The sequence below is a fragment of the Eumetopias jubatus genome, unplaced genomic scaffold (assembly GCF_037043125.1).
Source record: "Eumetopias jubatus isolate StellerSeaLion01/CBP00866 unplaced genomic scaffold, mEumJub1_p1.0 scaffold_3, whole genome shotgun sequence".
Taxonomy (NCBI): Eukaryota; Metazoa; Chordata; class Mammalia; order Carnivora; family Otariidae; genus Eumetopias; species Eumetopias jubatus.
In genome coordinates, this window is record NW_028274809.1 from 54,048,137 (window position 1) to 54,069,726 (window position 21,590).

Below are 21,590 nucleotides of genomic sequence, written 5' to 3' on the forward strand. Positions count from 1 at the left end.
CCAAATCAGCCGATTTTTTTAAAGTACAGAAGTTGAAATTTCAAAAATTAGGTTATGAAAATAATTACCCCCTCTGTTTTTGAAGATCTAATATCATTTTCTTTCTCCTTTCTTTCTCTTTCTTTCTTTCTTTTCTTTCTTTTTCTTTTTCTCTCTTTCTTTTTCTTTCTCTCTCTCTTTCTCTCTCCCTTCCTTCCTTCCTTCCTTCCTTCCTTCCTTCCTTCCTTCCTTCCTTTCTTTCTTTCTTTCTTTCTTTCTTTCTTTCTTTCTTTCTTTCTTTCTTTCTTTCTTTTTCTTTCTTTTTAAGATTTTATTAATTTATTTGAGTGAGGGAGAAAATGAGCAGTGGAGAGGGACAGAGGGAGGAACAGATTCCCCGTAAGCAGGGAGCCCAACGTGGGGCTTGATCCCAGGACTCTGGGATCATGACCTGAGCCAAAGGCAGATGCTTAACTGACTGAGCCACTCAGGTGCCCCTGAAGATATAATACCGTTTTTCATCTTAATTTATATGAAGTCTTAAAATTGAACATGAAAGTAGATAATTTTATAAATGACTCAACTCTTTGTCTTACATAACTGCTTTAAAGGTTTATTTATTTGAGAGAGAGAGCAGGGGTAGGAGGGTGAAAGAATCTCAAGCAGACTCTGTGCTGAGTGCAGAGCCTGACGTGGGTCTTGTTCTCATGACCCTGAGACCACGACCTGAGCCGAAACCAAGAGTCAGATGCTTAACTGTCTAAGCTACCCAGGTGTCCCTGTCGTAACTATTTTAAAATGAAAGATCATGAATGCCATTTGTTAGATGCCAAAAGTCAAAATTGGTCTTTTTTACTTTGTTATTTAAAATGGTTTAATCGGGCGTCTGGGTGGCTCAGTGGTTGAGCGACTGCCTTTGGCTCAGGTCATGATCCTGGAGTCCCAGGATCGAGTTCCGTCCGCATCAGGCTTCCTGCTCAGCAGGGAGTCTGCTTCTCCCTCTGACCCTCCCCCCTCTCATGTGCTCTCTCTCTCTCACTCTCTCTCAAATAAATAAATAAAATCTTTAAAAAAAATAAAATGGTTTAATGAAGTTCAATTCAGTATTTTTAAATATTAGTAATTTAGTAAATCCTTTCTTAAAACAAGCTCATTATATACTACTTCTATGTTATACTCTGGGAAAAAGGATAAAATAGAATGCTATGGAGAGTGTTCATGAGATTTTCATAACTTTTTGGAAAATATTACCAGTGAGCCAGTCTTAAGAAATGCTCAGTACTTTAGGAATATGTATTGTTTTAAATATTTTTTTTTGAGAAATGAAATCTTGAGTTTGTGGTACCATCTTTTCCCGAGGTAAGGGATTGTTTGATTTTTTTTTTTAAAGATTTTATTTATTTATTTGACAGAGAGAGACCCAGCGAGAGAGGGAACACAGCAGGGAGAGTGGGAGAGGGAGAAGCAGGCTTCCCGCGGAGCAGGGAGCCATATGTGGGGCTCCATCCCAGGACCCTGGGATCAAGACCTGAGCCAAAGGCAGAGCTTAACCATCTGAGCCACCCAGGCGCCCCGGGATTGTTTGATTTTTTTTTTTTTAAAGATTTTATTTATTTATTTGAGAGAGAGAGAATGAGAGCACCAGAGGAAAGAGGGTCAGAGGGAGAAGCAGACTCCCCGCTGAGCAGGGAGCCCGATGTGGGACTTGATCCTGGGACTCCAGGATCATGACCTGAGCTGAAGGCAGTCACTTAACCAACTGAGCCACCCAGGCACCCTGGATTGTTTGATTTTTAAGGAGGTTTGCTTTTAAGGTGGAATATAGTTTTTCTAACAATCACTTGATTAGAATAGGTGATACTGTTAGTGTGTATATATATATGAAAGAAAGTTCTGCAGGAAATAATAAAGTACTGTAGTATGTTTAAATTAATATTCTTTTTTTTTTTAAAGATTTTATTTATTTAACAGAGAGAGACACAGCGAGAGAGAGAACACAAGCAGGGGGAGTGGGAGAGGGAGAAACAGGCTTCCCACCAAGCAGGGAGCCTGATGCGGGGCTCGATCCCAAGACCCTGGGATCATGACCTGAGCCGAAGGCAGACGCTTAACGACTGAGCCACCCAGGCACCCCTTAAATTAATATTCTAATACAATAATGCACATTTGGTTCTTTGTAATTTTGAATGTTTTTGCTCTGGTTTACAGTGTTATTTCTTACTCATTAAATAGTCACTTAAGATTTTCACAACTTTGTAGTTTTGGAAAATATTTCCATAGAATATTTAGCAATTATGGCATTATTTTCATGTTTTCATATTAAGAATGATAGGGTGAAAGGGATTAGACATAAGTGATGTTTTGGACCTTTATTTTCTAATTTTGCTTTTAATTTTGGTGATGATTATTTTTGGGGAGGACTGGACTTTTTTTTTTTAATTTGATTATCTTTTTTTTTTCCTTTTTCCGCTTTTTGTTGCCAGGAAATAAAACATTTTCCATAAGATAAAATGACCCTGATTTTGCATTGCTTCATATTTAAACTTTTAAAAAGGTTGGCTGTTTTAGTTGTCTCTTTCAAAACTGTTAATAGAAAGGACACATAAGAAATCTTACCAGTATCTTGTAACTTGAGGAGCTGTAATAAATAGTTTAGAGAAAATCACTTAGTGTGGGATTCCAAATTTGTTTCACCACATTGACTTCGATATGTGTCAGTTTTCTCTCTTTCTCTTTTTTTTTAATGTAGGTTATTTACTTTCTAATCTGTTTCTGTGCTTTTCCAACTTCCAGAAATCTCCTTCTCTACAGTTTCCTTTCTCAGCACTCCAATTTTACTTCAGGCCTACACCCTGCCCTTCCACCCCCAGAAAAACAGTTTCTTTTATTTGTGCATTTGATTTTGCTCTTTTTGTGAAATCACATTTCTCTGTGATGCTTGCCAGCGCTGGAGTGGAGTTGAATTGTTTGTTCATTGAAACTTGGTTGGTCATCTTAGAGACAGTTGTAATTTATACCCCGCATTCTGGCAAATGGTGTCATTTTCCAAAGGCAAATGGATATTTAATTCACCTTTGCAAACAGAGCGTACTTAAGCTATGCATGCGTTGGGAGGAGGGCTTTTCTTTCCTTTTATGGATGCCACTCCTGACTCACTTCAAAATGGTGATACTTAGATATTTGGCATTTCATACAGAAAAATTCTTTCCTACTACTGCAAACTCTTCTTAATTTTTCTTCCTTTATTCTATTTGAACATTATCTAACAAAATGAAATCAGTTATTGGTGTTTTGCCAGCTTCCTCTGCACTTCTAGCCCTCACCCTCTTTAAAGATGAAATTCTTTCAGTGGAAACATATTTCATCACAGTGGATAGTTCCTTAGGTTAATTTTAAGTGGTTGTGATTTTCAGTCGGCTGATTGTTCAAACTGTTATTTAGCTTTGAGATACCTTTGATGTTGATACAGCCCTATATATCTACATGGCAGTTCTATTTTCACTTTTAACAGCCATTAGTGACTTTTATAATATAGATTGTACAAAATATTTTCTAATGATAAGGTGAGTTTTATGCAGGTGTCTATAATTGTGATATTCCCTTGTTTATTGTCTGTTTTGCATAAGTAAAAATATAATAGTAAGCCAACTTTTTTCTTTACGAATTGTATGTCCTAAGAGAGGGTATATTCTTAAGTATATTTTATGTCATAAAAGAGTAAATCCGTACTATTTGCATTTAAGTTGATTTTAGGAGTAAAGGTTTTAAAAGAAATATTCGGATACAAGTAAACTTTTGCTACATATAACTGAAAAATTGCAAATTTTCCCTTTGACTTATTAAACTTGAAATCTGTTACCAAGGACTTTAATGTATTTAGGTACTACAAAATATATATTTCTACATTCTTGTTTATAATATTTATTTTAATATCTTTTTTTTTTTTGTGAGACCAGTGTGTGTAAAAAGTGACAAATGCTCTTCATTGGGCAAGATAAGTCATATATTAGAGAGAATGGCCCAAATTAAATGTATAGGATGACAACTCATTAGAATCCTCTTAGGAGCTTAAAGGGACATCATAGATAGTTTAATGCAGGTGCCTTCTTTGACAGTTTGGAGAAATAACTGGGGTAATTTCATTTAGGTTGACTTCTTACAAGGTTAGTGAATTTGTGGCAGAGCTAGGGCACAAACCTGGAGTAATTGGCTCCTAGTTTAGTATCCTTTCAGTTATAACGGTGTTTAACCTAAGACAGGAATTTGGAAATCATTTGGCATATTCTAGTAAAACCTTTGTCCCTCTGTGCTATTACATCAAGGGGACGACAACATTTAGATTTAGAGTATTTTTAACAAAGGCTGTAGAAATAAACCAGAAAACTTTAATCTACTTCTTTTTGTGAAAGCACTGCACAACTCTCTCTGGAATACTGCAGAAATAAAAAGCTCATTTCCTTTGTAGAAACATATCTTATTTATCCTTCTATTCTCAGCACTAGAACACATAGCTTCTACTAATAATACTTCTAATAAATAAATTTAACTCCTATTAAATAATGAATGTTGAACAAATGAATAACACATCATTAAAAGTTAAATTATAATATAAGGGACATGATAGATTTTTCAAGAGATATTTTTCAGTGCTTAAGTAGACTGTTGTGCCAAAGAAGGCACAGTAGAAGAGCAGAGATGTCATTCATTATATTTTACATTCATTATGTTTTCTATTCAGTTGTCTTTTCAGGAGAGAGTGTTCTGGGAATATCTTTTCAGATGTGAATTGGTGCTCAATTTAGCAAAGTAGTTTATTTCCTCATAGAGTAAATACATGTTTCTGTTTCATTGTTGGTGTATGTCTAGTTAATAGATTGCTAGGCACTTTGGAGAAAGGAAAAGGCTCTCCCTAGGAGCCGACTTTGTGGACGTGCCTGCCTAGATCCCAGAAGGACTTGCTGGCAGATGAGATCGTTCCTGTGGCCTGACTCCACTTACAGTGACAGTTTAACGTCATGCCTGTCTCTGAGAACTAGTCCAAATAAGCTACATTGCAACAAGAGGATAAAGCTGTCTGTGACAAGTTTTTCAATAAAAGAATAATATTTTTCTGTTCTTTTTATTCTAAGATGCTTATTTTAAAAAAATGTTAAGATGTTTACTTTAATTAGCTCTTATTGTTACCTAAATAGTAAAACAGTGAAATTGAGATATGCTAAAGTCATACAAGAGAGATTACATTAATTGCCATTTACGCATAATATAGTTTGCTGTTACTAAACTAACCAAAAATGTAATTTGATATTCTGTATCTTTTCTTTTACTTTTTAAATGGGAAAAAAAGGCATATAACCCCCCTCAGCTTTTCTGTTACTACCATCTTTAGATTTTCCTTTGTTCTCCCTGTAACCTCCCTGAGTGCTGCCAAAGAGAAGTTACTTTCTTGAGTTGGCGCTTGAGATCTCATCGTGCCCCTTCTGTTACTTGTTCCCTTCTCTTGATTCTTTCTTGATTCTGTTTTCAGTTTTTTAATATAGTATTTGGTACATATTCTTAAAAATGTGTATATATACAAAACAATACTAAAACAAACACTTGAATACCCATGACCCAACCTAAGAACCAAAATAGCCATACCTTGAAATAAAGGCATTTATTTGTATTTATCCATCCTTTGTTCATTTTCTTATTGTGTGTGTGTGTGTGTACGTGCATATTAAAAACTTAAATGTGAAAGACAAAATCTTCAGAAGAAAATAGGGAGTGTTTATCTTTTATTTTTTTATATTTATATCTCTACAGTTGCCATTTAAATATATTATTTATTACTAAATATTGTATTAGTTTCACTTGTTTTTAAGCTTTTTAAAAATGGTATGATTTTAATGTTCACTGACCTGCTTTTCTCTCTCATTGTAGGTAGGTTCATGCATATTGTTGCAGTAGATGTAGTTGATTCATTCTCATTGCTAAAGTTATTCTTCTGTGTGAATAAAAACAATCCACTTATTCTCTTGTTGATGGACATTTGGGTTGTTTCCATTCTTTTGCCATTATGAATGATATGCTACAAACATTCTTGTACATGTCTCCTGATAAAACATGTATGAGGTTTTCTCTGTTTGCAGCTTATCCAGGCATAGGTTATACAAATGTTCAGATTTTTAGGATAATGCCAAACTGCTTTCCAAAAAAGCATTTAATTTATATATCCACTTGTAGTGTCTAAAATTTTCACTGCTAATACTTCATATTTGCAAGTCGTATGGTCTTTTCTCAGATTGTCCTTGGGTATCAATGTTAGTCTCATAAAATGAGCTGGGAGTGTTCCCTGCATTTCTGTTCTCTGGAAGCATTTATTTAAGATTGAAATGATCTGGGGGCACCTGAGTGGCTCAGTTGGTTAAGCATCTGTGTTCAGCTCCTGTCATGATCCCAGGGTCCTGGGATCAAGCCCCACATCGGGCTCCCCGCTCAGCGGGGAGTCTGCTTCTCCCTCTACCTCTGCTGCTGCCCCTGCTTGTGCTCTCTGTCAGATAAATAAATAAAATCTTAAAAAAAATATATATATATAACATATAACATATATATATAAACATATATATATGTATCACTTAAAAAAGATTGAAATGATCTGTTCTTTGATTTTTAAAACTTACTTATAAACTGGCTGGGCATATTCTTTCTGAAAAGATTCATTTAAAAGAGAGTTTATATATATATGTATATATATATATATGTATGTTAGGTTTTTAGTATTTTTATTATAATTATGAACACATAAAAAAGGAAACAAAATATTACAGTTAACTCCAAGCATTCCTGTACCCAATTCCAGCATCTATCAAACCATGGTCCATCCTGCCCCATTCTTACCTTATCCACTTCCCTCAAAGAAGACTGGGGATATTATTATAGTGAAGGAAATTGAAGACATTTGAATTTATTTGTAAATATTTTACTATGTGTCTCGAAAACATAAAGATTCTTTTAAAAAAGTATAACCCAATACCATTATTATACCTTAAAAGAAACAATTCCTTTTAATGTCAAAGAGCTAGTTGTTTTCAAATTTATAATTATTTAATATCATAAAAGGATTGAGCTATATATAAAATGTATAAATAATATATTTTAAAACTTACTTATAAATTTATATATAAATTACGCATATACACAGATTGATTGATTGATTTGAATCAGGATCTAAACAGTATTGACATATTGTGATTGGTTGAGATCCCTTTCCAAGTAGATAGAATATTTTCAACTAGTGCCTTTGAAATATACCAAGGCTGTCTTTATGCCCTGATACATAGTCAAGTTTTTAAATATTTAATGCTTGCTTGAAAAGGATATGTAATTCTCTTATTATTGGTTGTGGGATCCTATATTTAAATCATTAAATAAAGCTTTTTAATATTAATTTTTCTTTCTCCTTTCTTATGTATTTTTTTTCTTGAAGAGACCAGGTTGTTGTTTGTCTTACAGTTTTTCATTGCAGCAAGCATCTGTGTGGTGTGGTTTAACATATTCTGCTGCCTTTTTGAATCTGTATTTCTATAAATTGATAGTTGGATTTAGACAGTTGATTAGATTCATGTTTAATTTTCTTTTCCAAGGTCATTCGTTAGGGGTAATGTGTTCCTTGATCATGAAACTCAATAATGGTTATCTTTTTTGTGATGCTAGTGGCCCTTTATGTTTAGTGCCTGGATTTATTAAAGATTTAAAATGGTAATGTTCTAGTTCTATTCTTTTTTCATTCACTAGCTGGAACACATCAATAATGAGAAACTTACCTTCATTGTTTGTTTACCCAGTGGTACAGTTTGTATATGAAAGGTGAGATGAATGCCTATTTCCCTACATTTGCTAGCTTTCAATAAAGTAAATTTATTCCCCAGTATAGTCCAGTGATGATCGTTTCTTTTGTATCAGTATGAGCTCATTGAATTCAACATACTTAATGTTTCAAAATACGGCATTTATTATTTTTATTGATATGCAAATTTTTCCATCTTTGGCCATTGGAAGCCTTTTCAAGCTTTTTGGCACAACCCAAGTAATCTTTTTTTTTTTTTTTTTAAGATTTTATTTATTTATTTGACAGAGAGACCCAGCAAGAGCAGGAACACAAGCAGGGGGAGTGGGAGAGGGAGAAGCAGGCTTCCCGCTGAGCAGGGAGCCCGATGTGGGACTCCATCCCAGGACCCTGGGATCATGACCTGAGCCGAAGGCAGACGCTTAACGACTGAGCCACCCAGGCGCCCCCCAAGTAATCTTTGATACCTCTGTTGAAACCTGGGTTAGAAGATGGTCTAAGCTCATCATGAATGTTCCTAGCCCCAAGATCTGGAATTGGCCATTTCTCCAAGGAGCCCTGATTCCCTTTAGAGGGAAATGGTATTTGGAGTAACAGTCTGGATGCTAGAGGTGTGCGTTTCTACAGAACTGGTCATCCTTTCTAAACTTGTCAGTGGTCAGAACTAGATTTGTGTATGAGAATAGTGTGTGTATTTTTATTTAAGATGAAATACATCATGAGTTTAAATGAATACTTCCAACTCAAATTGAAGAGCATAATGGTAACTTATCTCCTGTTACATCTTCCTTCTCAAGAATTTCATTTCTCAAGGATCTCAGGAATGGCAGAATTAGAATGTCTTATATTAATCATTTGCTTTCTTCCTCATCAAATGATCTCAGAATAACAATACTAAATTATCACTAAGGGTATGATTACTGAAAATGGAGTGTAGTGATTACTTCATTGGTTGTAAGTGTTTTGTTTTTTCTTATGCCAATTTTGATAAATGATTTCTTATAGGAATTTGTCCATTTCTTCTAAATTTGCATCGTTATTGACAAGATTTTTCTGTGTCCGTATTATCTTTTAAACCACTGCTGGCAATGTAGCTGTGTTCTTTTCACTCTTACTATTATTTATTTGTGCTTTTCTTTATCGTCTCAGAAATTTGTCAATTTTATTTTAGTTTTTTTGGGGGGAAAACTTTTGGCTTTATTTCTTATTTTTTTACCTTCTTCCATTTTCTTTGGATGTATTCTGTTCTCCCACTATTCCCTCACCCCAACTTAAGTAGGTCACTTAATTCATTATTCATTACCCTTTCTTTTTTAATATAAATGTTTAAGGCTTTTAGTTTGGACTTAATGTGTTATTATCAGTAGCAGTTTGTTATAAAGTTTAATTATTATGCTGGATCCATTTTTCGTTGATAGTTTTATGAACTTTTGATACCATGTTTTTGTTATCTTACTAAGATGATTTATCCTTCCCCCCCTTTAGCAAAGCAGTTTGCAGTTTTGGTAATTTCCCGTCAATTAGTGTTTATATTATAACTTCATATGTGGTATGGATGTACCCAGTTTTGCATATTGGGAATGTTTCTGAATTTTTCTTTTCCTTCTTTCTTTCTCTAGTAGTTTGCCCACAAGTCCTTATGTTGTTTTTGTTGTTGTCTTTTTTCTTAAATTTTTTAAAAAGTGAGATTTATTGAGCAGTAATGTACATGTAGTTATGAGATTTGACCAACAGATATAGATATAAATCCTTCCTCACAGTCATGATACCAAAGAATTCCATCATCCCCCAAAACTTTGCACATGCCACTTTGTAGGCTTCCCTTCCAGCTTTCTCTCTATGGTGCTGTCTTTTCTTTGTTTTCAGAGTAGGTAATTTTTCTGTGACCTTGGCTCTCAGAGAAAGTTCCACAGAAGTTAAAATTTTCTGGCTTTTGTTATTGTTAGGATGTGAATGGTGCTCTTTCCAGCCATACACATTAAACATGTTTTACTAGCACATTTTGGGTTGGGGGGAATTAAAATGTCCATGTATCATTTTTGCATTAGTATTACCATTTGAGTATCTTTCTCTCACACATATATTTTCTTTTATATTCCTGTATATCCTCATTGAAGTTTTATTTAGTGCATGATCTCTTAGGTCATTCTATAATTTATACTTAAAATATTTTAAAGTTCAGTGTTAAAAGATTCTCACCTTAATATGTGAATTTCAAGTTTATGAATTCCTGACCTCCCTGCTTTTTAGTTCTGATTTTCAAATTAAATATTAGTATATGTTATCCTGAGTTTTACTCTAATGTTACAGGACATGTTTTGTTAATATATAATCAAAAAATTTTATAGAAACTTTAAAGTGTATACTTTTTTTTGTTTTTTTTTTTTTAAAGATTTTTATTTATTTATTCGAGAGAGAGAATGAGAGATAGAGAGCTTGAGAGGGAAGAGGGTCAGAGGGAGAAGCAGACTCCCCGCCAAGCAGGGAGCCCGATGCGGGACTCGATCCCGGGACTCCAGGATCATGACCTGAGCCGAAGGCAGTTGCTTAACCAACTGAGCCACCCAGGCGCCCTAAAGTGTATACTTTTTTGATTGCCAGATTTATTATTATTTGTGCTTATCATCTTATTATAATTAGCTAATTTTAAGGCTAATTTTTTTTGCTGACTACATTGTATCAAAGGAACTGATTTTTATTACCAAGAAGTTATTAATATTGATAAAATTTTGAAAATATTTCATCTCAGCTATGTCTCATTTTTTAAAATGTATTATATATGGTTTATAATAGCTTATTAGCAGATATCCACAATTTTTAATTGATTTTAAATGCTTCTATTAATGTATTAAATCTTGTATTAATTAAATACATGATATATCATCATTTTGGAAACAGTATTGCATATTTTAACCTGATTTTACCTCCTTATTGCTTTCATGGCCATTAACATTGGCTTACTAAATGATTCTTTTTACTTTTATAGGTTATTTTAGTGTCTGCCAATAAATTGACTCGTTACATAGAACCATGCCAGTTAACAGAAGATTTTGGTGGGAGTCTCACCTATGATCACATGGACTGGTTAAATAAGAGACTGGTTGGTATATTACAGTGAGATAAAATTGTTATTACATACAAATAAGACATATTTTGGTAACGTTATCATTTTAATTAACTAACATGTAGATTGTTCTTTGTTAGAAAAATAAAATATAGTGCATACCACATGATAGCATAATGCTTGAAGGCAAATACTCTGCAGTTAGACTCATAGTGTTTGCTTTTGCTATTGTCATTTGTAGCAGTATTTCTAGTCAAAATTGTGAATATTTTAGGTGAATGACAGTGTAGTACAATTTCCTAAGAGGTAATCTAGTTGATGTACCATTTTCAGAGAGGATATTTAAATATCAGTTTGAGTTGAAGAGCAGTGTGACAGGTTAAGGTTTTCATTTCTAAAAATGTATCTTTGGCCAGATTGAAGTCAACTCCTCTGCATGCTGTGGCATTGTTTAATCGAACTGCTGGGGACTAAAAGAACTACTTCTATTAACTCCGCTTAGATTACAATTTTTCTTTGAATGACATGGGAGTTGGGGGCACTAACCCTCCGCAGAGTTGAAAATCTGTATGTAACTTCTGACTTCCCAAAAACATGTTCAAGAGTCAACTGTATAAGCTTAACTTTATTGAAGAATAATAAACTTGGATATTTCAGAATGGATAACCAATTTCCATCATATTTGGACAGTTATATCAGGCAAATGAGTGTCCCTTTTATTATAAACAGACTTGCCCAAGTCCCTTTTTAGAAATATTTTAAGAAGCCATGTTAAAGTTATAACTAGTTTATTTTTATGCTACATGCTTATATGTAAAACTCTTTAGTATATGCAACCAGTGTGGATTAGTGATAGAAAAACATAAAGAAATGTTCTGTAACTGGAATTAGAAGATTAATACTGGTCTAAATCATGTTCATGTAGTTTAAACTTACTAGTGCAGATGTTTCTTCATAAAACACAGGAATAAAAATAAACTTGTCTGAGGAATAAAAATAATTTCTTATCCTATTTAAATTTAAAAAATTTCTTATCCATTGAAACTATTCATTGTTCTGAAAGGGGGGTTTTGTCTTCTGTCCTTTAAGTTGTGCCCTGGTGGTTGAATTGTACTAAGTGACATCAAGAGAGGAAAAGGGAATTCTGCCTGGCTAATTGTATTCTGCTTAACTGAAAATCCTTATGTAAACATTAACTTTTAAGATTATTCTTAATATGTTAACAAAATCTCATATTGTAGGTTTTTGAGAAGTTTACAAAAGAATCTACATCATTACTGGATGAACTTGCTTTGATTAACAATGGAAGTGATAAAGGCAATCAGCAAGAGAAAGAAAGGTAGGTGGCTGGTGTCTTGGGAGTTATACCTTTGCAAAGCTATGATGAACCTGATGAAGAATATCTCTATTAATGGAAGCTAAAAGAAGTAAGGTGTAAGCAATTCTCCAGTCAAAATTGACATATAAAAGTTGAATTAAATTTATTTATTAATTCATGAGAATTTGCTTTACATGTAAAATTTCTTGATTTCAATCAAAGTTTCTCTACAAAAGACTTTTTGATGAATAAAATGCATTTACCTTAAAAATTCATTTGCAAGAACACATTTTCAAAATGAAACCATTTTCTTTTTAGAGTTCTGTTTTGCTTGTGAAGACTATGGAAGAGGTTGCAGCTTGAAATAAAATTATAACCGTATTTAAATACCTCTTAAATGCCTACCTTCTAGAACTCCTAGGTCCTTATAAAATATGTGGTATCTGTGAGTTCAACTTGGAGAATTTAGTGTTTATGACACTGGTTGAAGTAATTGTTCAGTTGTATTATCTAAATGTAACTATTTAGATTTATCATTTTAACAGATTCCATTCAACTTTACAAGCTTAACAATTTTCATTTTTTTGTTGGTAAGCCAAATCCTTCTCCCCAGGTTAAAAGCTCCTTAGGAAGCAAATTAATCCTTTCTCGTCTCTCAACAAAGTGGTTACTAGAACAGTAATTTTTCATTAGGAAATTTGAAAGGATCAACACTCATCCTTGCCTACGTCTTTTGAATCAGACCTTAAAAATATAATGGAACCTTGATAAAATGCATCTTGTTATTCCTTGAATACAAATATAGTTACATACCAGTTTATAATAAGGTGAGAGGGATATGAGAAGGTCAGAGTTAAACACCAAATCTTGATTAAAGCAAAGTGAAAATGTGAAAACAAATGGTTTGAGTGGAAATCGAGTTACAGTCACAGGAAGCGCTTAGGAACATTATTGTCCTGTAGATACCATATAAAAATATAAAATGTAAAATTTTGACATGCGCGTAAATGTGTGTATAGATAACTCATACATTCTATGCTATGGTTTAAGAATTGAAAACGTCACACAAGTTGGTTGACAAAAATTAGCCAAACCTCTTGCTTTCTGAGTAGCCCAGCAGAGTAAGTTTGATGATGCTTTTTTTTTTAATTTTTTTATTGTTATGTTAATCACCATATATTACATCATTAGTTTTTGGTGCAGTGTTCCATGATTCATTGTTTGTTCATAACACCCAGTGCTCCATGCAGAATGTGCCCTCCTCAATACCCATCACCAGGCTAACCCATCCCCCTACCCCCCTCCCCTCTAGAACCCTCCGTTTGTTTTTCAGAGTCCATCATCTCTCATGGTTCGTCTCCCCCTCTGACATACTCCCCTTTTCTTCCTCTCCTGTTATCTTCTTCTTTTTCTTTTTTCTTAAAATATGTTGCGTTATTTGTTTCAGAAGTACAGAACTGTGATTCAACAGTCTTGCACAAGTCACAGCGCTCACCGTAGCACATACCCTCCCCAATGTCTATCACCCAGCCACCCCATGCCTCCCACCCCCAACCACTCCAGTAACACTCAGTTTCTTTCCTGAGATTAAGAATTCCTCATATCAGTGAGGTCATGTGATACATGTCTTTCTCTGATTGACTTATTTCACTCAGCATAACACCCTCCAGTTCCATCCACGTCGTTGCAAATGGCAAGATCTCATTCCTTTTGATGGCTGCATAATATTCCATTGTGTATATATACCACATCTTCTTTATCCATTCATCTGTCGATGGCCATCTTGGCTCTTTCCACAGTTTGGCTATGGTGGACATTGCTGCTATAAACATTGGGGTACACGTACCCCTTCGGGTCCCTACATTTGTATCTTTGTGGTAAATACCCAGTAGTGCAATTGCTGGATCGAACGGTAGCTCTAATTTCAACTGTTTGAGGAACCCCCATACTGTTTTCCAGAGGGGTTGCACCAGCTTGCATTCCCACCAACAGTGTAGGAGGGTTCCCCTTTCTCCACATCCCCGCCAACATCTGTCGTTCCCTGACTTGTTAATTTTAGCCATTCTGACGGGTGTGAGGTGGTATCTCATTGAGGTTTTGATTTGGATTTCCCTGATGCCGAGCGATGTTGAGCACTTTTTCATGTGTCTGTTGGCCATTTGGATGTCTTCTTTGGAGAAATGTCTGTTCATGTCTTCTGCCCATTTCTTGATTGGATTATTTGTTCTTTGGGTGTTGAGTTTGATAAGTTCTTTATAGATTTTGGATACTAGCCCTTTATCTGATATGTCATTTGCAAATATTTTCTCCCATTCCGTCGGTTGTCTTTTGGTTTTGTGGACTGTTTCTTTTGCTGAGTAAAAGCTTTTTATCTTGATGAAATCCCAATAGTTCATTTTTGCCCTGGCTTCCCGTGCCTTTGGCGATGTTTCTAGGAAGAAGTTGCTGTGGCTGAGGTCGAAGAGGTTGCTACCTGTGTTCTCCTTTAGGATTTTCATGGACTCCTGTCTCACGTTTAGGTCTTTCAACCATTTGGAGTCTATTTTTGTGTGTGGTGTAAGGAAATGGTCCAGTTTCATTCTTCTGCATGTGGCTGTCCAATTTTCCCAACACCATTTGTTGAAGAGACTGTCTCTTTTCCATTGGACATTCTTTCCTGCTTTGTCAAAGATAAGTTGACCATAGAGTTGAGGGTCCATTTCTGGGCTCTCGATTCTGTTCCATTGATCTATGTGTCTGTTTTTGTGCCAGTACCATACTGTCTTGATGATGACAGCTTTGTAATAGAGCTGGAAGTCCAGAATTGTGATGCCGCCAGCTTTGCTTTTCTTTTTCAGTATTCCTCTGGCTATTCTGGGTCTCTTCTGGTTCCATACAAATTTTAGGATTATTTGTTCCATTTCTTTGAAAAAAGTGGATGGTATTTTGATGGGGATTGCATTGAATGTGTAGATTGCTTTAGGTAGCATTGACATCTTCACAATGTTGATTCTCCCAATCCATGAGCATGGAACGTTTTTCCATTTCTTTGTGTCTTCTTCAATTTCTTTCATGAGTATTTTATAGTTTTCTGAGTACAGATCCTTTGCCTCTTTGGTTAGATTTATTCCTAGGTATCTAATGGTTTTGGGTGCAATTGTAAATGGGATCGACTCCTTGATTTGTCTCTCTTCTGTCTAGTTGTTGGTGTATAGGAATGCCACTGATTTCTGTGCATTGATTTTATATCCTGCTACTTTACTGAATTCCTGTATGAGTTCTAGCAGTTTTGGGGTGGAGTCTTTTGGGTTTTCCACATACAGTATCATATCATCTGCAGAGAGTGAGAGTTTGACTTCCTCTTTGCCGATTTGGATGCCTTTGATTTCTTTTTGTTGTCTGATTGCTGTGGCTAGGACTTCTAATACTATGTTGAATAGCAGTGGTGAGAGTGGACATCCCTGCCGCGTTCCTGACCTTAGGGGAAAAGCTCTCAGCCTTTCCCCATTGAGAATGATATTCGCTGTAGGTTTTTCATAGATGGCTTTTATGATATTGAGGTATGTACCCTCTATCCCTATACTCTGAAGAGTTTTGATCAAGAAAGGATGTTGTACTTTGTCAAATGCTTTTTCTGCATCTATTGAGAGGATCATATGATTCTTGCTCTTTCTTTTGTTAATGTATTGTATCACGTTGATTGATTTGCAGATGTTGAACCAGCCTTGCAGCCCAGGAATAAATCCCACTTGGTCCTGGTGAATAATCCTTTTAATGTACCGTTGGATCCTATTGGCTAGTATTTTGGTGAGAATTTTTGCATCCATGTTCATCAAGGATACTGGTCTGTAATTCTCTTTTTTGATGGGGTCTTTGTCTGGTTTTGGGATCAAGGTAATGCTGGCCTCATAAAATGAGTTTGGAAGTTTCCCTTCCATTTCTATTTTTTGGAACAGTTTCAGGAGAATAGGTATTAATTCTTCTTGAAATGTCTGATAGAATTCCCCTGGGAAGCCATCTGGCCCTGGGCTTTTGTTTCTTGGGAGATTTTTGATGACTGTTTCAATTTCCTTAGTGGTTATAGGTCTGTTCAGGTTTTCTATTTCTTCCTGGTTCAATTTTGGTAGTTGATACATCTCTAGGAATGCACCCATTTCTTCCAGGTTATCTAATTTGCTGGCATAGAGTTGCTCATAATATGTTCTTATAATTGTTTGTATTTCTTTGGTGTTGGTTGTGATCTCTCCTCTTTCATTCATGATTTTGTTGATTTGGGTCATTTCTCTTTTCTTTTTGATCAGTCTGGCCAGGGGTTTATCAATCTTGTTAATTCTTTCAAAGAACCAGCTCCTAGTTTCGTTGATCTGTTCTACTGTTCTTTTGGTTTCTAGTTCATTGATTTCTGCTCTGATCTTTATGATTTCTCTTCTCCTGCTGGGTTTAGGCTTTATTTGCTGTTCTTTCTCCAGCTCCTTTAGGTGTAGGGTTAGGTTGTGTATTTGAGACCTTTCTTGTTTCTTTAGAAAGGCTTGTATTGCTATATACTTTCCTCTCAGGACTGCCTTTGCTGTATCCCAAAGATTTTGAACAGTTGTGTTTTCATTTTCATTGGTTTCCATGTATTTTTTTAATTCTTCTTTAATTTCTTGGTTGACCCATTCATTCTTTAGTAGGATGCTCTTTAGCCTCCATGTATTTGAGTTCTTTCCGACTTTCCTCTTGTGGTTGAGTTCTAGTTTCAAAGCATTGTGGTCTGAGTATATGCAGGGAATGATCCCAATCTTTTGGTACCGATTGAGACCTGATTTGTGACCTAGGATGTGATCAATTCTGGAGAATGTTCCATGGGCACTAGAGAAGAATGTGTATTCCTTTGCTTTGGGATGGAATGTTCTGAATATGTCTGTGAAGTCCATTTGGTCCAGTGTGTCATTTAAAGTCTTTATTTCCTTGTTGATCTTTTGCTTAGATGATCTGTCCATTTCAGTCAGGGGGGTGTTAAAGTCCCCCACTATTATTGTATTGTTGTCAATGTGTTTCTTTGCTTCTGTTATTAATTGCCTTATATAATTGGCTGCTCCCATGTTCGGGGCATAGATATTTACAATTGTTAGATCTTCTTGTTGGATAGACCCTTTAAGTAGGATATAGTGTCCTTCCTCATCTCTTATTACAGTCTTTGGTTTAAAATCTAATTTGTCTGATATAAGGATTGCCACCCCAGCTTTCTTTTGGTGTCCATTAGCATGGTAAATGGTTTTCCACCCCCTCACTTTCAATCTGGGGGTGTCTTTGGGTCTAAAATGAGTCTCTTGCAGACAGCATATTGATGGGTCTTGGTTTTTAATCCAATCTGATAGCCTGTGTCTTTTGATTGGGGCATTTAGCCCATTTACATTCAGGGTAACTATTGAAAGGTATGAATTTAGTGCCATTGTATTACCTGTAAGGTGACTGTTAACTGTCTATTGTCTGTGTTCGTTTCTGCTCTTTGCTGCTTTTAGGTTCTCTCTTTGCTTAGAGGACCCCTCTCAATATTTCTTGGAGGGCTGGTTTCGTGTTTGCAAATTCCTTTAGTTTTTGTTTGTTCTGGAAGCTTTTTATCTCTCCTTCTATTTTCAATGATAGCCAGCTGGATATAGTATTCTTGGCTGCATATTTTTCTCATTTAGTGCTCTGAAGATATCTTGCCAGTCCTTTCTGGCCTGCCAGGTCTCTGTGGATAGGTCTGTTCCCAATCTAATGTTTCTACCATTGTAGGTTACATATCTCTTCTCCCGAGCTGCTTTCAGGATTTTCTCTTTGTCTCTGAGACTCGTAAGTTTTACTATTAGATGTCGGGGTGTTGACCTATTATTATTGATTTTGAGAGGGGTTCTCTGTGCCTCCTGGATTTTAATGCCTGTTTCCTTCCTCACATTAGGGAAGTTCTCTGCTATAATTTGCTCCAATATACCTTCTGCCCCTCTCTCTCTCTCTTCTTCTTCTGGGATCCCAATTATTCTAATGTTGTTTCGTCTTATCATATCACTTATCTCTCGAATTCTGCCCTCGTGATCCTGTAGTTGTTTCTCTCTCTTTTTCTCAGCCTCTTTATTTTCCATCATTTGGTCTTCTATATCGCTGATTCTCTCTTCTGCCTCATTTATCCTAGCATTTAGTGCCCCCATTTTTGATTGCACCTCATCAATAGCCTTTTTGATTTCGATTTGGTTAGATTTTAGTTCTTTTATTTCTCCAGAAAGGGTTTCTCTAATAATTTCCACGCTTTTTTCAAGCCCAGCTAGTATCTTTAAAGTCATAATTCTGAACTCTAGGTCCGACGTCGTACTAATGTCCGTATTGAGTAGGTCCCTGGCTGACGGTACTACCTCTTGTTCTTTTTGCTGAGGTGATTTCTTTCATCTTGTCATTTTGTCCAGAGGAGAATAGATGAATGAGAGAACAAAATGCTAACAGGTTTACAACGTCCCGAGCAAATATACTGTATACAAATCAGAAAAGACCTGAAAGCAGGGGAAAAGAAAGGGAAAGAAAGAAAAAAGAAAGAGAAAAAGAAAAAAAAAAGAAAAGAAATAAAAAAAACAAAACAATACAAAAAAGGCAGAATATGATCAAATATGATCAGGCTAGTGCATAGATCAGTGCCACACACTAGATTTTGGGCGTATTTTGGTCTGTTAGAAAAAAGTGCGTCCTAAAATTTTAAAGGAAGAAAGACATATATGTACAAAATAAGGGTTGATACAATGAAGGGATGGAAGATGACTGTAAAGCTGAAAATTATAAAAGATTTTATAAAAGGACTTGGTAAGATAAGTTGTTTGATAAAAGAAAGAAGATTTAAGAAAAAAAAAAAAGGGAGAGAATGTGATCAGGCAGGAGACTAGAACAAAGCCATACACTAGTGATTTAGGGTATATTTTGATCTGTTAGAAGAAACTGTACCTCAAAATTTTAAAGAGAGAACAACTTATATATATATGCCAAAAATAAGGGTAACTACTATGAAGGGATAAAATATGACTCTAAAAATGAAAAATAAAATTTTTTTTTTTTTTTAAAAAAGGGATTTATAAGATGTTGGTTGAAAAGGGGAAAAAGAAAAATTAAAAAAAAAACAGTCAACAAAAATTAACTTAGATGAAATAATGAATCATGGTAAAAAAAAAAAAAGCCATGAATCTATGTGCAGTATTCCCCTAGCGCTGGAGTTGTCCTGTTCTCCTTGATCGATCAACTTGGTCTTGGCTTGCTGGCTGTTTGTGCTGATCTTCTGGGGGAGGGGCCTGTTGCTGTGGTTTCCAAATGTCTTTGCTGGAGGCGGAATTGCCCCGCCCTTGTCGGTCTGGGCTAAGGAAGCTGCTCTGATTTGCTCTCAGGAGCTTTTGTTCCCTGCAAGCTCTCGGTACAGCTTTGGAGGACCAGGGCAGAAATGGTGGCCTCCCAATCTCCACTCGGAGGAGCTGAGAACTCGGGGCCCCGCTCCTCAGTGTGCCCCCAGAGAAAAGCAGTCACTCCCGTGTCCCCGGTCTCTGGCCGCACTCCGTGCTCACCGGGCCTGTGACCGAGCGTTTCTATCTCTGGCACCCGACCCCGCGCGGAGTCTCCAAACCCAGCAGATCCCTGCAGTGCGTTCCCGCACCGCTCCTCCCCGGGAAGGAAGGGGAGTCTCCCCGGATCTGCTGCTTGTTGGGTCCCTGCTGGGGGAGCCGTGCCCCGACTGGGCCGCAGATCACAGTTTATGGCAACCCCAAGCTGAGAGCCCGCGACTCTGCTCCGTATCTGTAGCCGGCTTCCCTGCTCTGATACCTTGGAGCTCTGGCGCACTCAGGCACCCCCAGTCTCTCTGTGACCCCAAGGGTCCTGAGACCACACTGTCCCGGGAGGATTCCACCCCCCCCCCCCGCTTAGCCACTGCAGCGACGTCCCTCCGCCGAGCCGACTTCTAAAAGGTCCGATTTTGTGCTCTGTGGCTCTATCACTTGCCAGAAGCGGCCGGCGGAGGCCCCTCCCCCGCCGTCTATCCTCCCGAATATCGCCTCGGATTCACTTCTCCGCACGCCCTACCTTCCAGTAAGTGGTCGCTTCTCTGTTCAGATAGTTGTTGCTACTGTCCTGTTCGATCTCCTGTTGAGTTCATAGGTGTTCAGAATGGTTTGATCGCTATTCAGCTGAATTCCTGAGACCAGACGAAATCTAGGTCTCCTACTCCTCCGCCATCTTGCTCCGCCTCAAGTTTGATGCTTCTTAAGGTCATTTTCCTCAGGAAAGACGTCCTAAGAGGGTCCCTGTAGAAAATTAGTTCATGGTCATAGCCTAATGCTGTTTATCATGTTTCTCTCTCTCAGAATGACTGTGAACATTTACAGATTACAGGTCTGAGAAAGCATTGCAGTAAAGAAACATGTTTCCTGTACTTACATGCCGGCGGGGCCCCTTTTTCTCCATCTAATAATATCTTGTTCAGTGTTTTGGGAAACACTTTGGGAAATGCTGGTTTGCATGACTACATGAAGTATCAAATAAAATCTTGTATTTGCCAGTTCCTCCCCAAGGAACTCAAGTGTTATTACTTAGTCTCTTTTAAATCCTAGATAATAAAGTCCCTCCACTTGAAATTTTCATCACCTTTTTAATGTCATTACTCCAGAAGCATCCAGGCTACACAAGAGGCGAGGTTCCAGATGAATCGACAAAAGTGAAAGATTTAGAGCAGGACCGGTCAGTTACAGCAGCAAGGTCCTAGGCTTTGATTTGCCATGTGCTTTATCTTTCCTTCGTCTTCTACTTCCCATATGTGTTTAAAAAAATACAGAGCATGGTCCAACTGCAAATGAAACACAGTACAGGGAAGAGAGTACAACTGCGTGGGGATGCACATGCACGTGAATATCAGAGACTATTTGTAGCTCTCAAAGTTTGCTATAGATAAGTAACGTTTAATTGGAGGATGGCTCCATGCATTTTTAATGTTAACATTTCTGGGTTATTATATAGTTACACATTTAATTTTGGAATAAATATGCAGTGGGAAAATACTAAAATGGATTCCTTCAATATATTTGAAATAATACTATAATAATAATAAACTGTGATTTTCACATAGTTTTTTTTTTTTTTTTGGCTACTAGTGTTTAATTATCTCTAATTGGTTTCTTAATGCTTAAGGGCATTAGCCTGGTAGAATAGTGTGCTTCAGATTTCCATACCATATGCTCCTGTTTTGATGCACATACATAAAGGATTTTCTTTGTATAGATAAAAATACAGTTTTTAAAAATTATTCTTGTGGTGTTTGGCAGGTCTGTGGATTTAAACTTTCTTCCATCAGTTGATCCTGAAACAGTTCTTCAGACAGGTAAGATAAAAAAAAGTGTTTATCATTGATAATCATAATCCAATAAACCAATCATATATTGATT

At 36.3% G+C, this 21,590-nt stretch overlaps 1 protein-coding gene across 2 annotated transcripts in view; it reads left to right on the forward strand.

Annotated features, from left to right (window-relative positions):
• SESTD1 (SEC14 and spectrin domain containing 1) overlaps positions 1-21,590 on the forward strand; it is a 135,184-nt gene that overhangs the window by 66,946 nt on the left and 46,648 nt on the right. For both annotated transcript variants that reach the window (XM_028121210.2, XM_028121188.1), the window contains 3 exons: positions 10,791-10,904; positions 12,110-12,207; positions 21,471-21,526. In XM_028121210.2, coding sequence (XP_027977011.1) covers positions 10,791-10,904; positions 12,110-12,207; positions 21,471-21,526 — 268 coding nt within the window. The remainder of the gene's footprint in view (positions 1-10,790; positions 10,905-12,109; positions 12,208-21,470; positions 21,527-21,590) is intronic.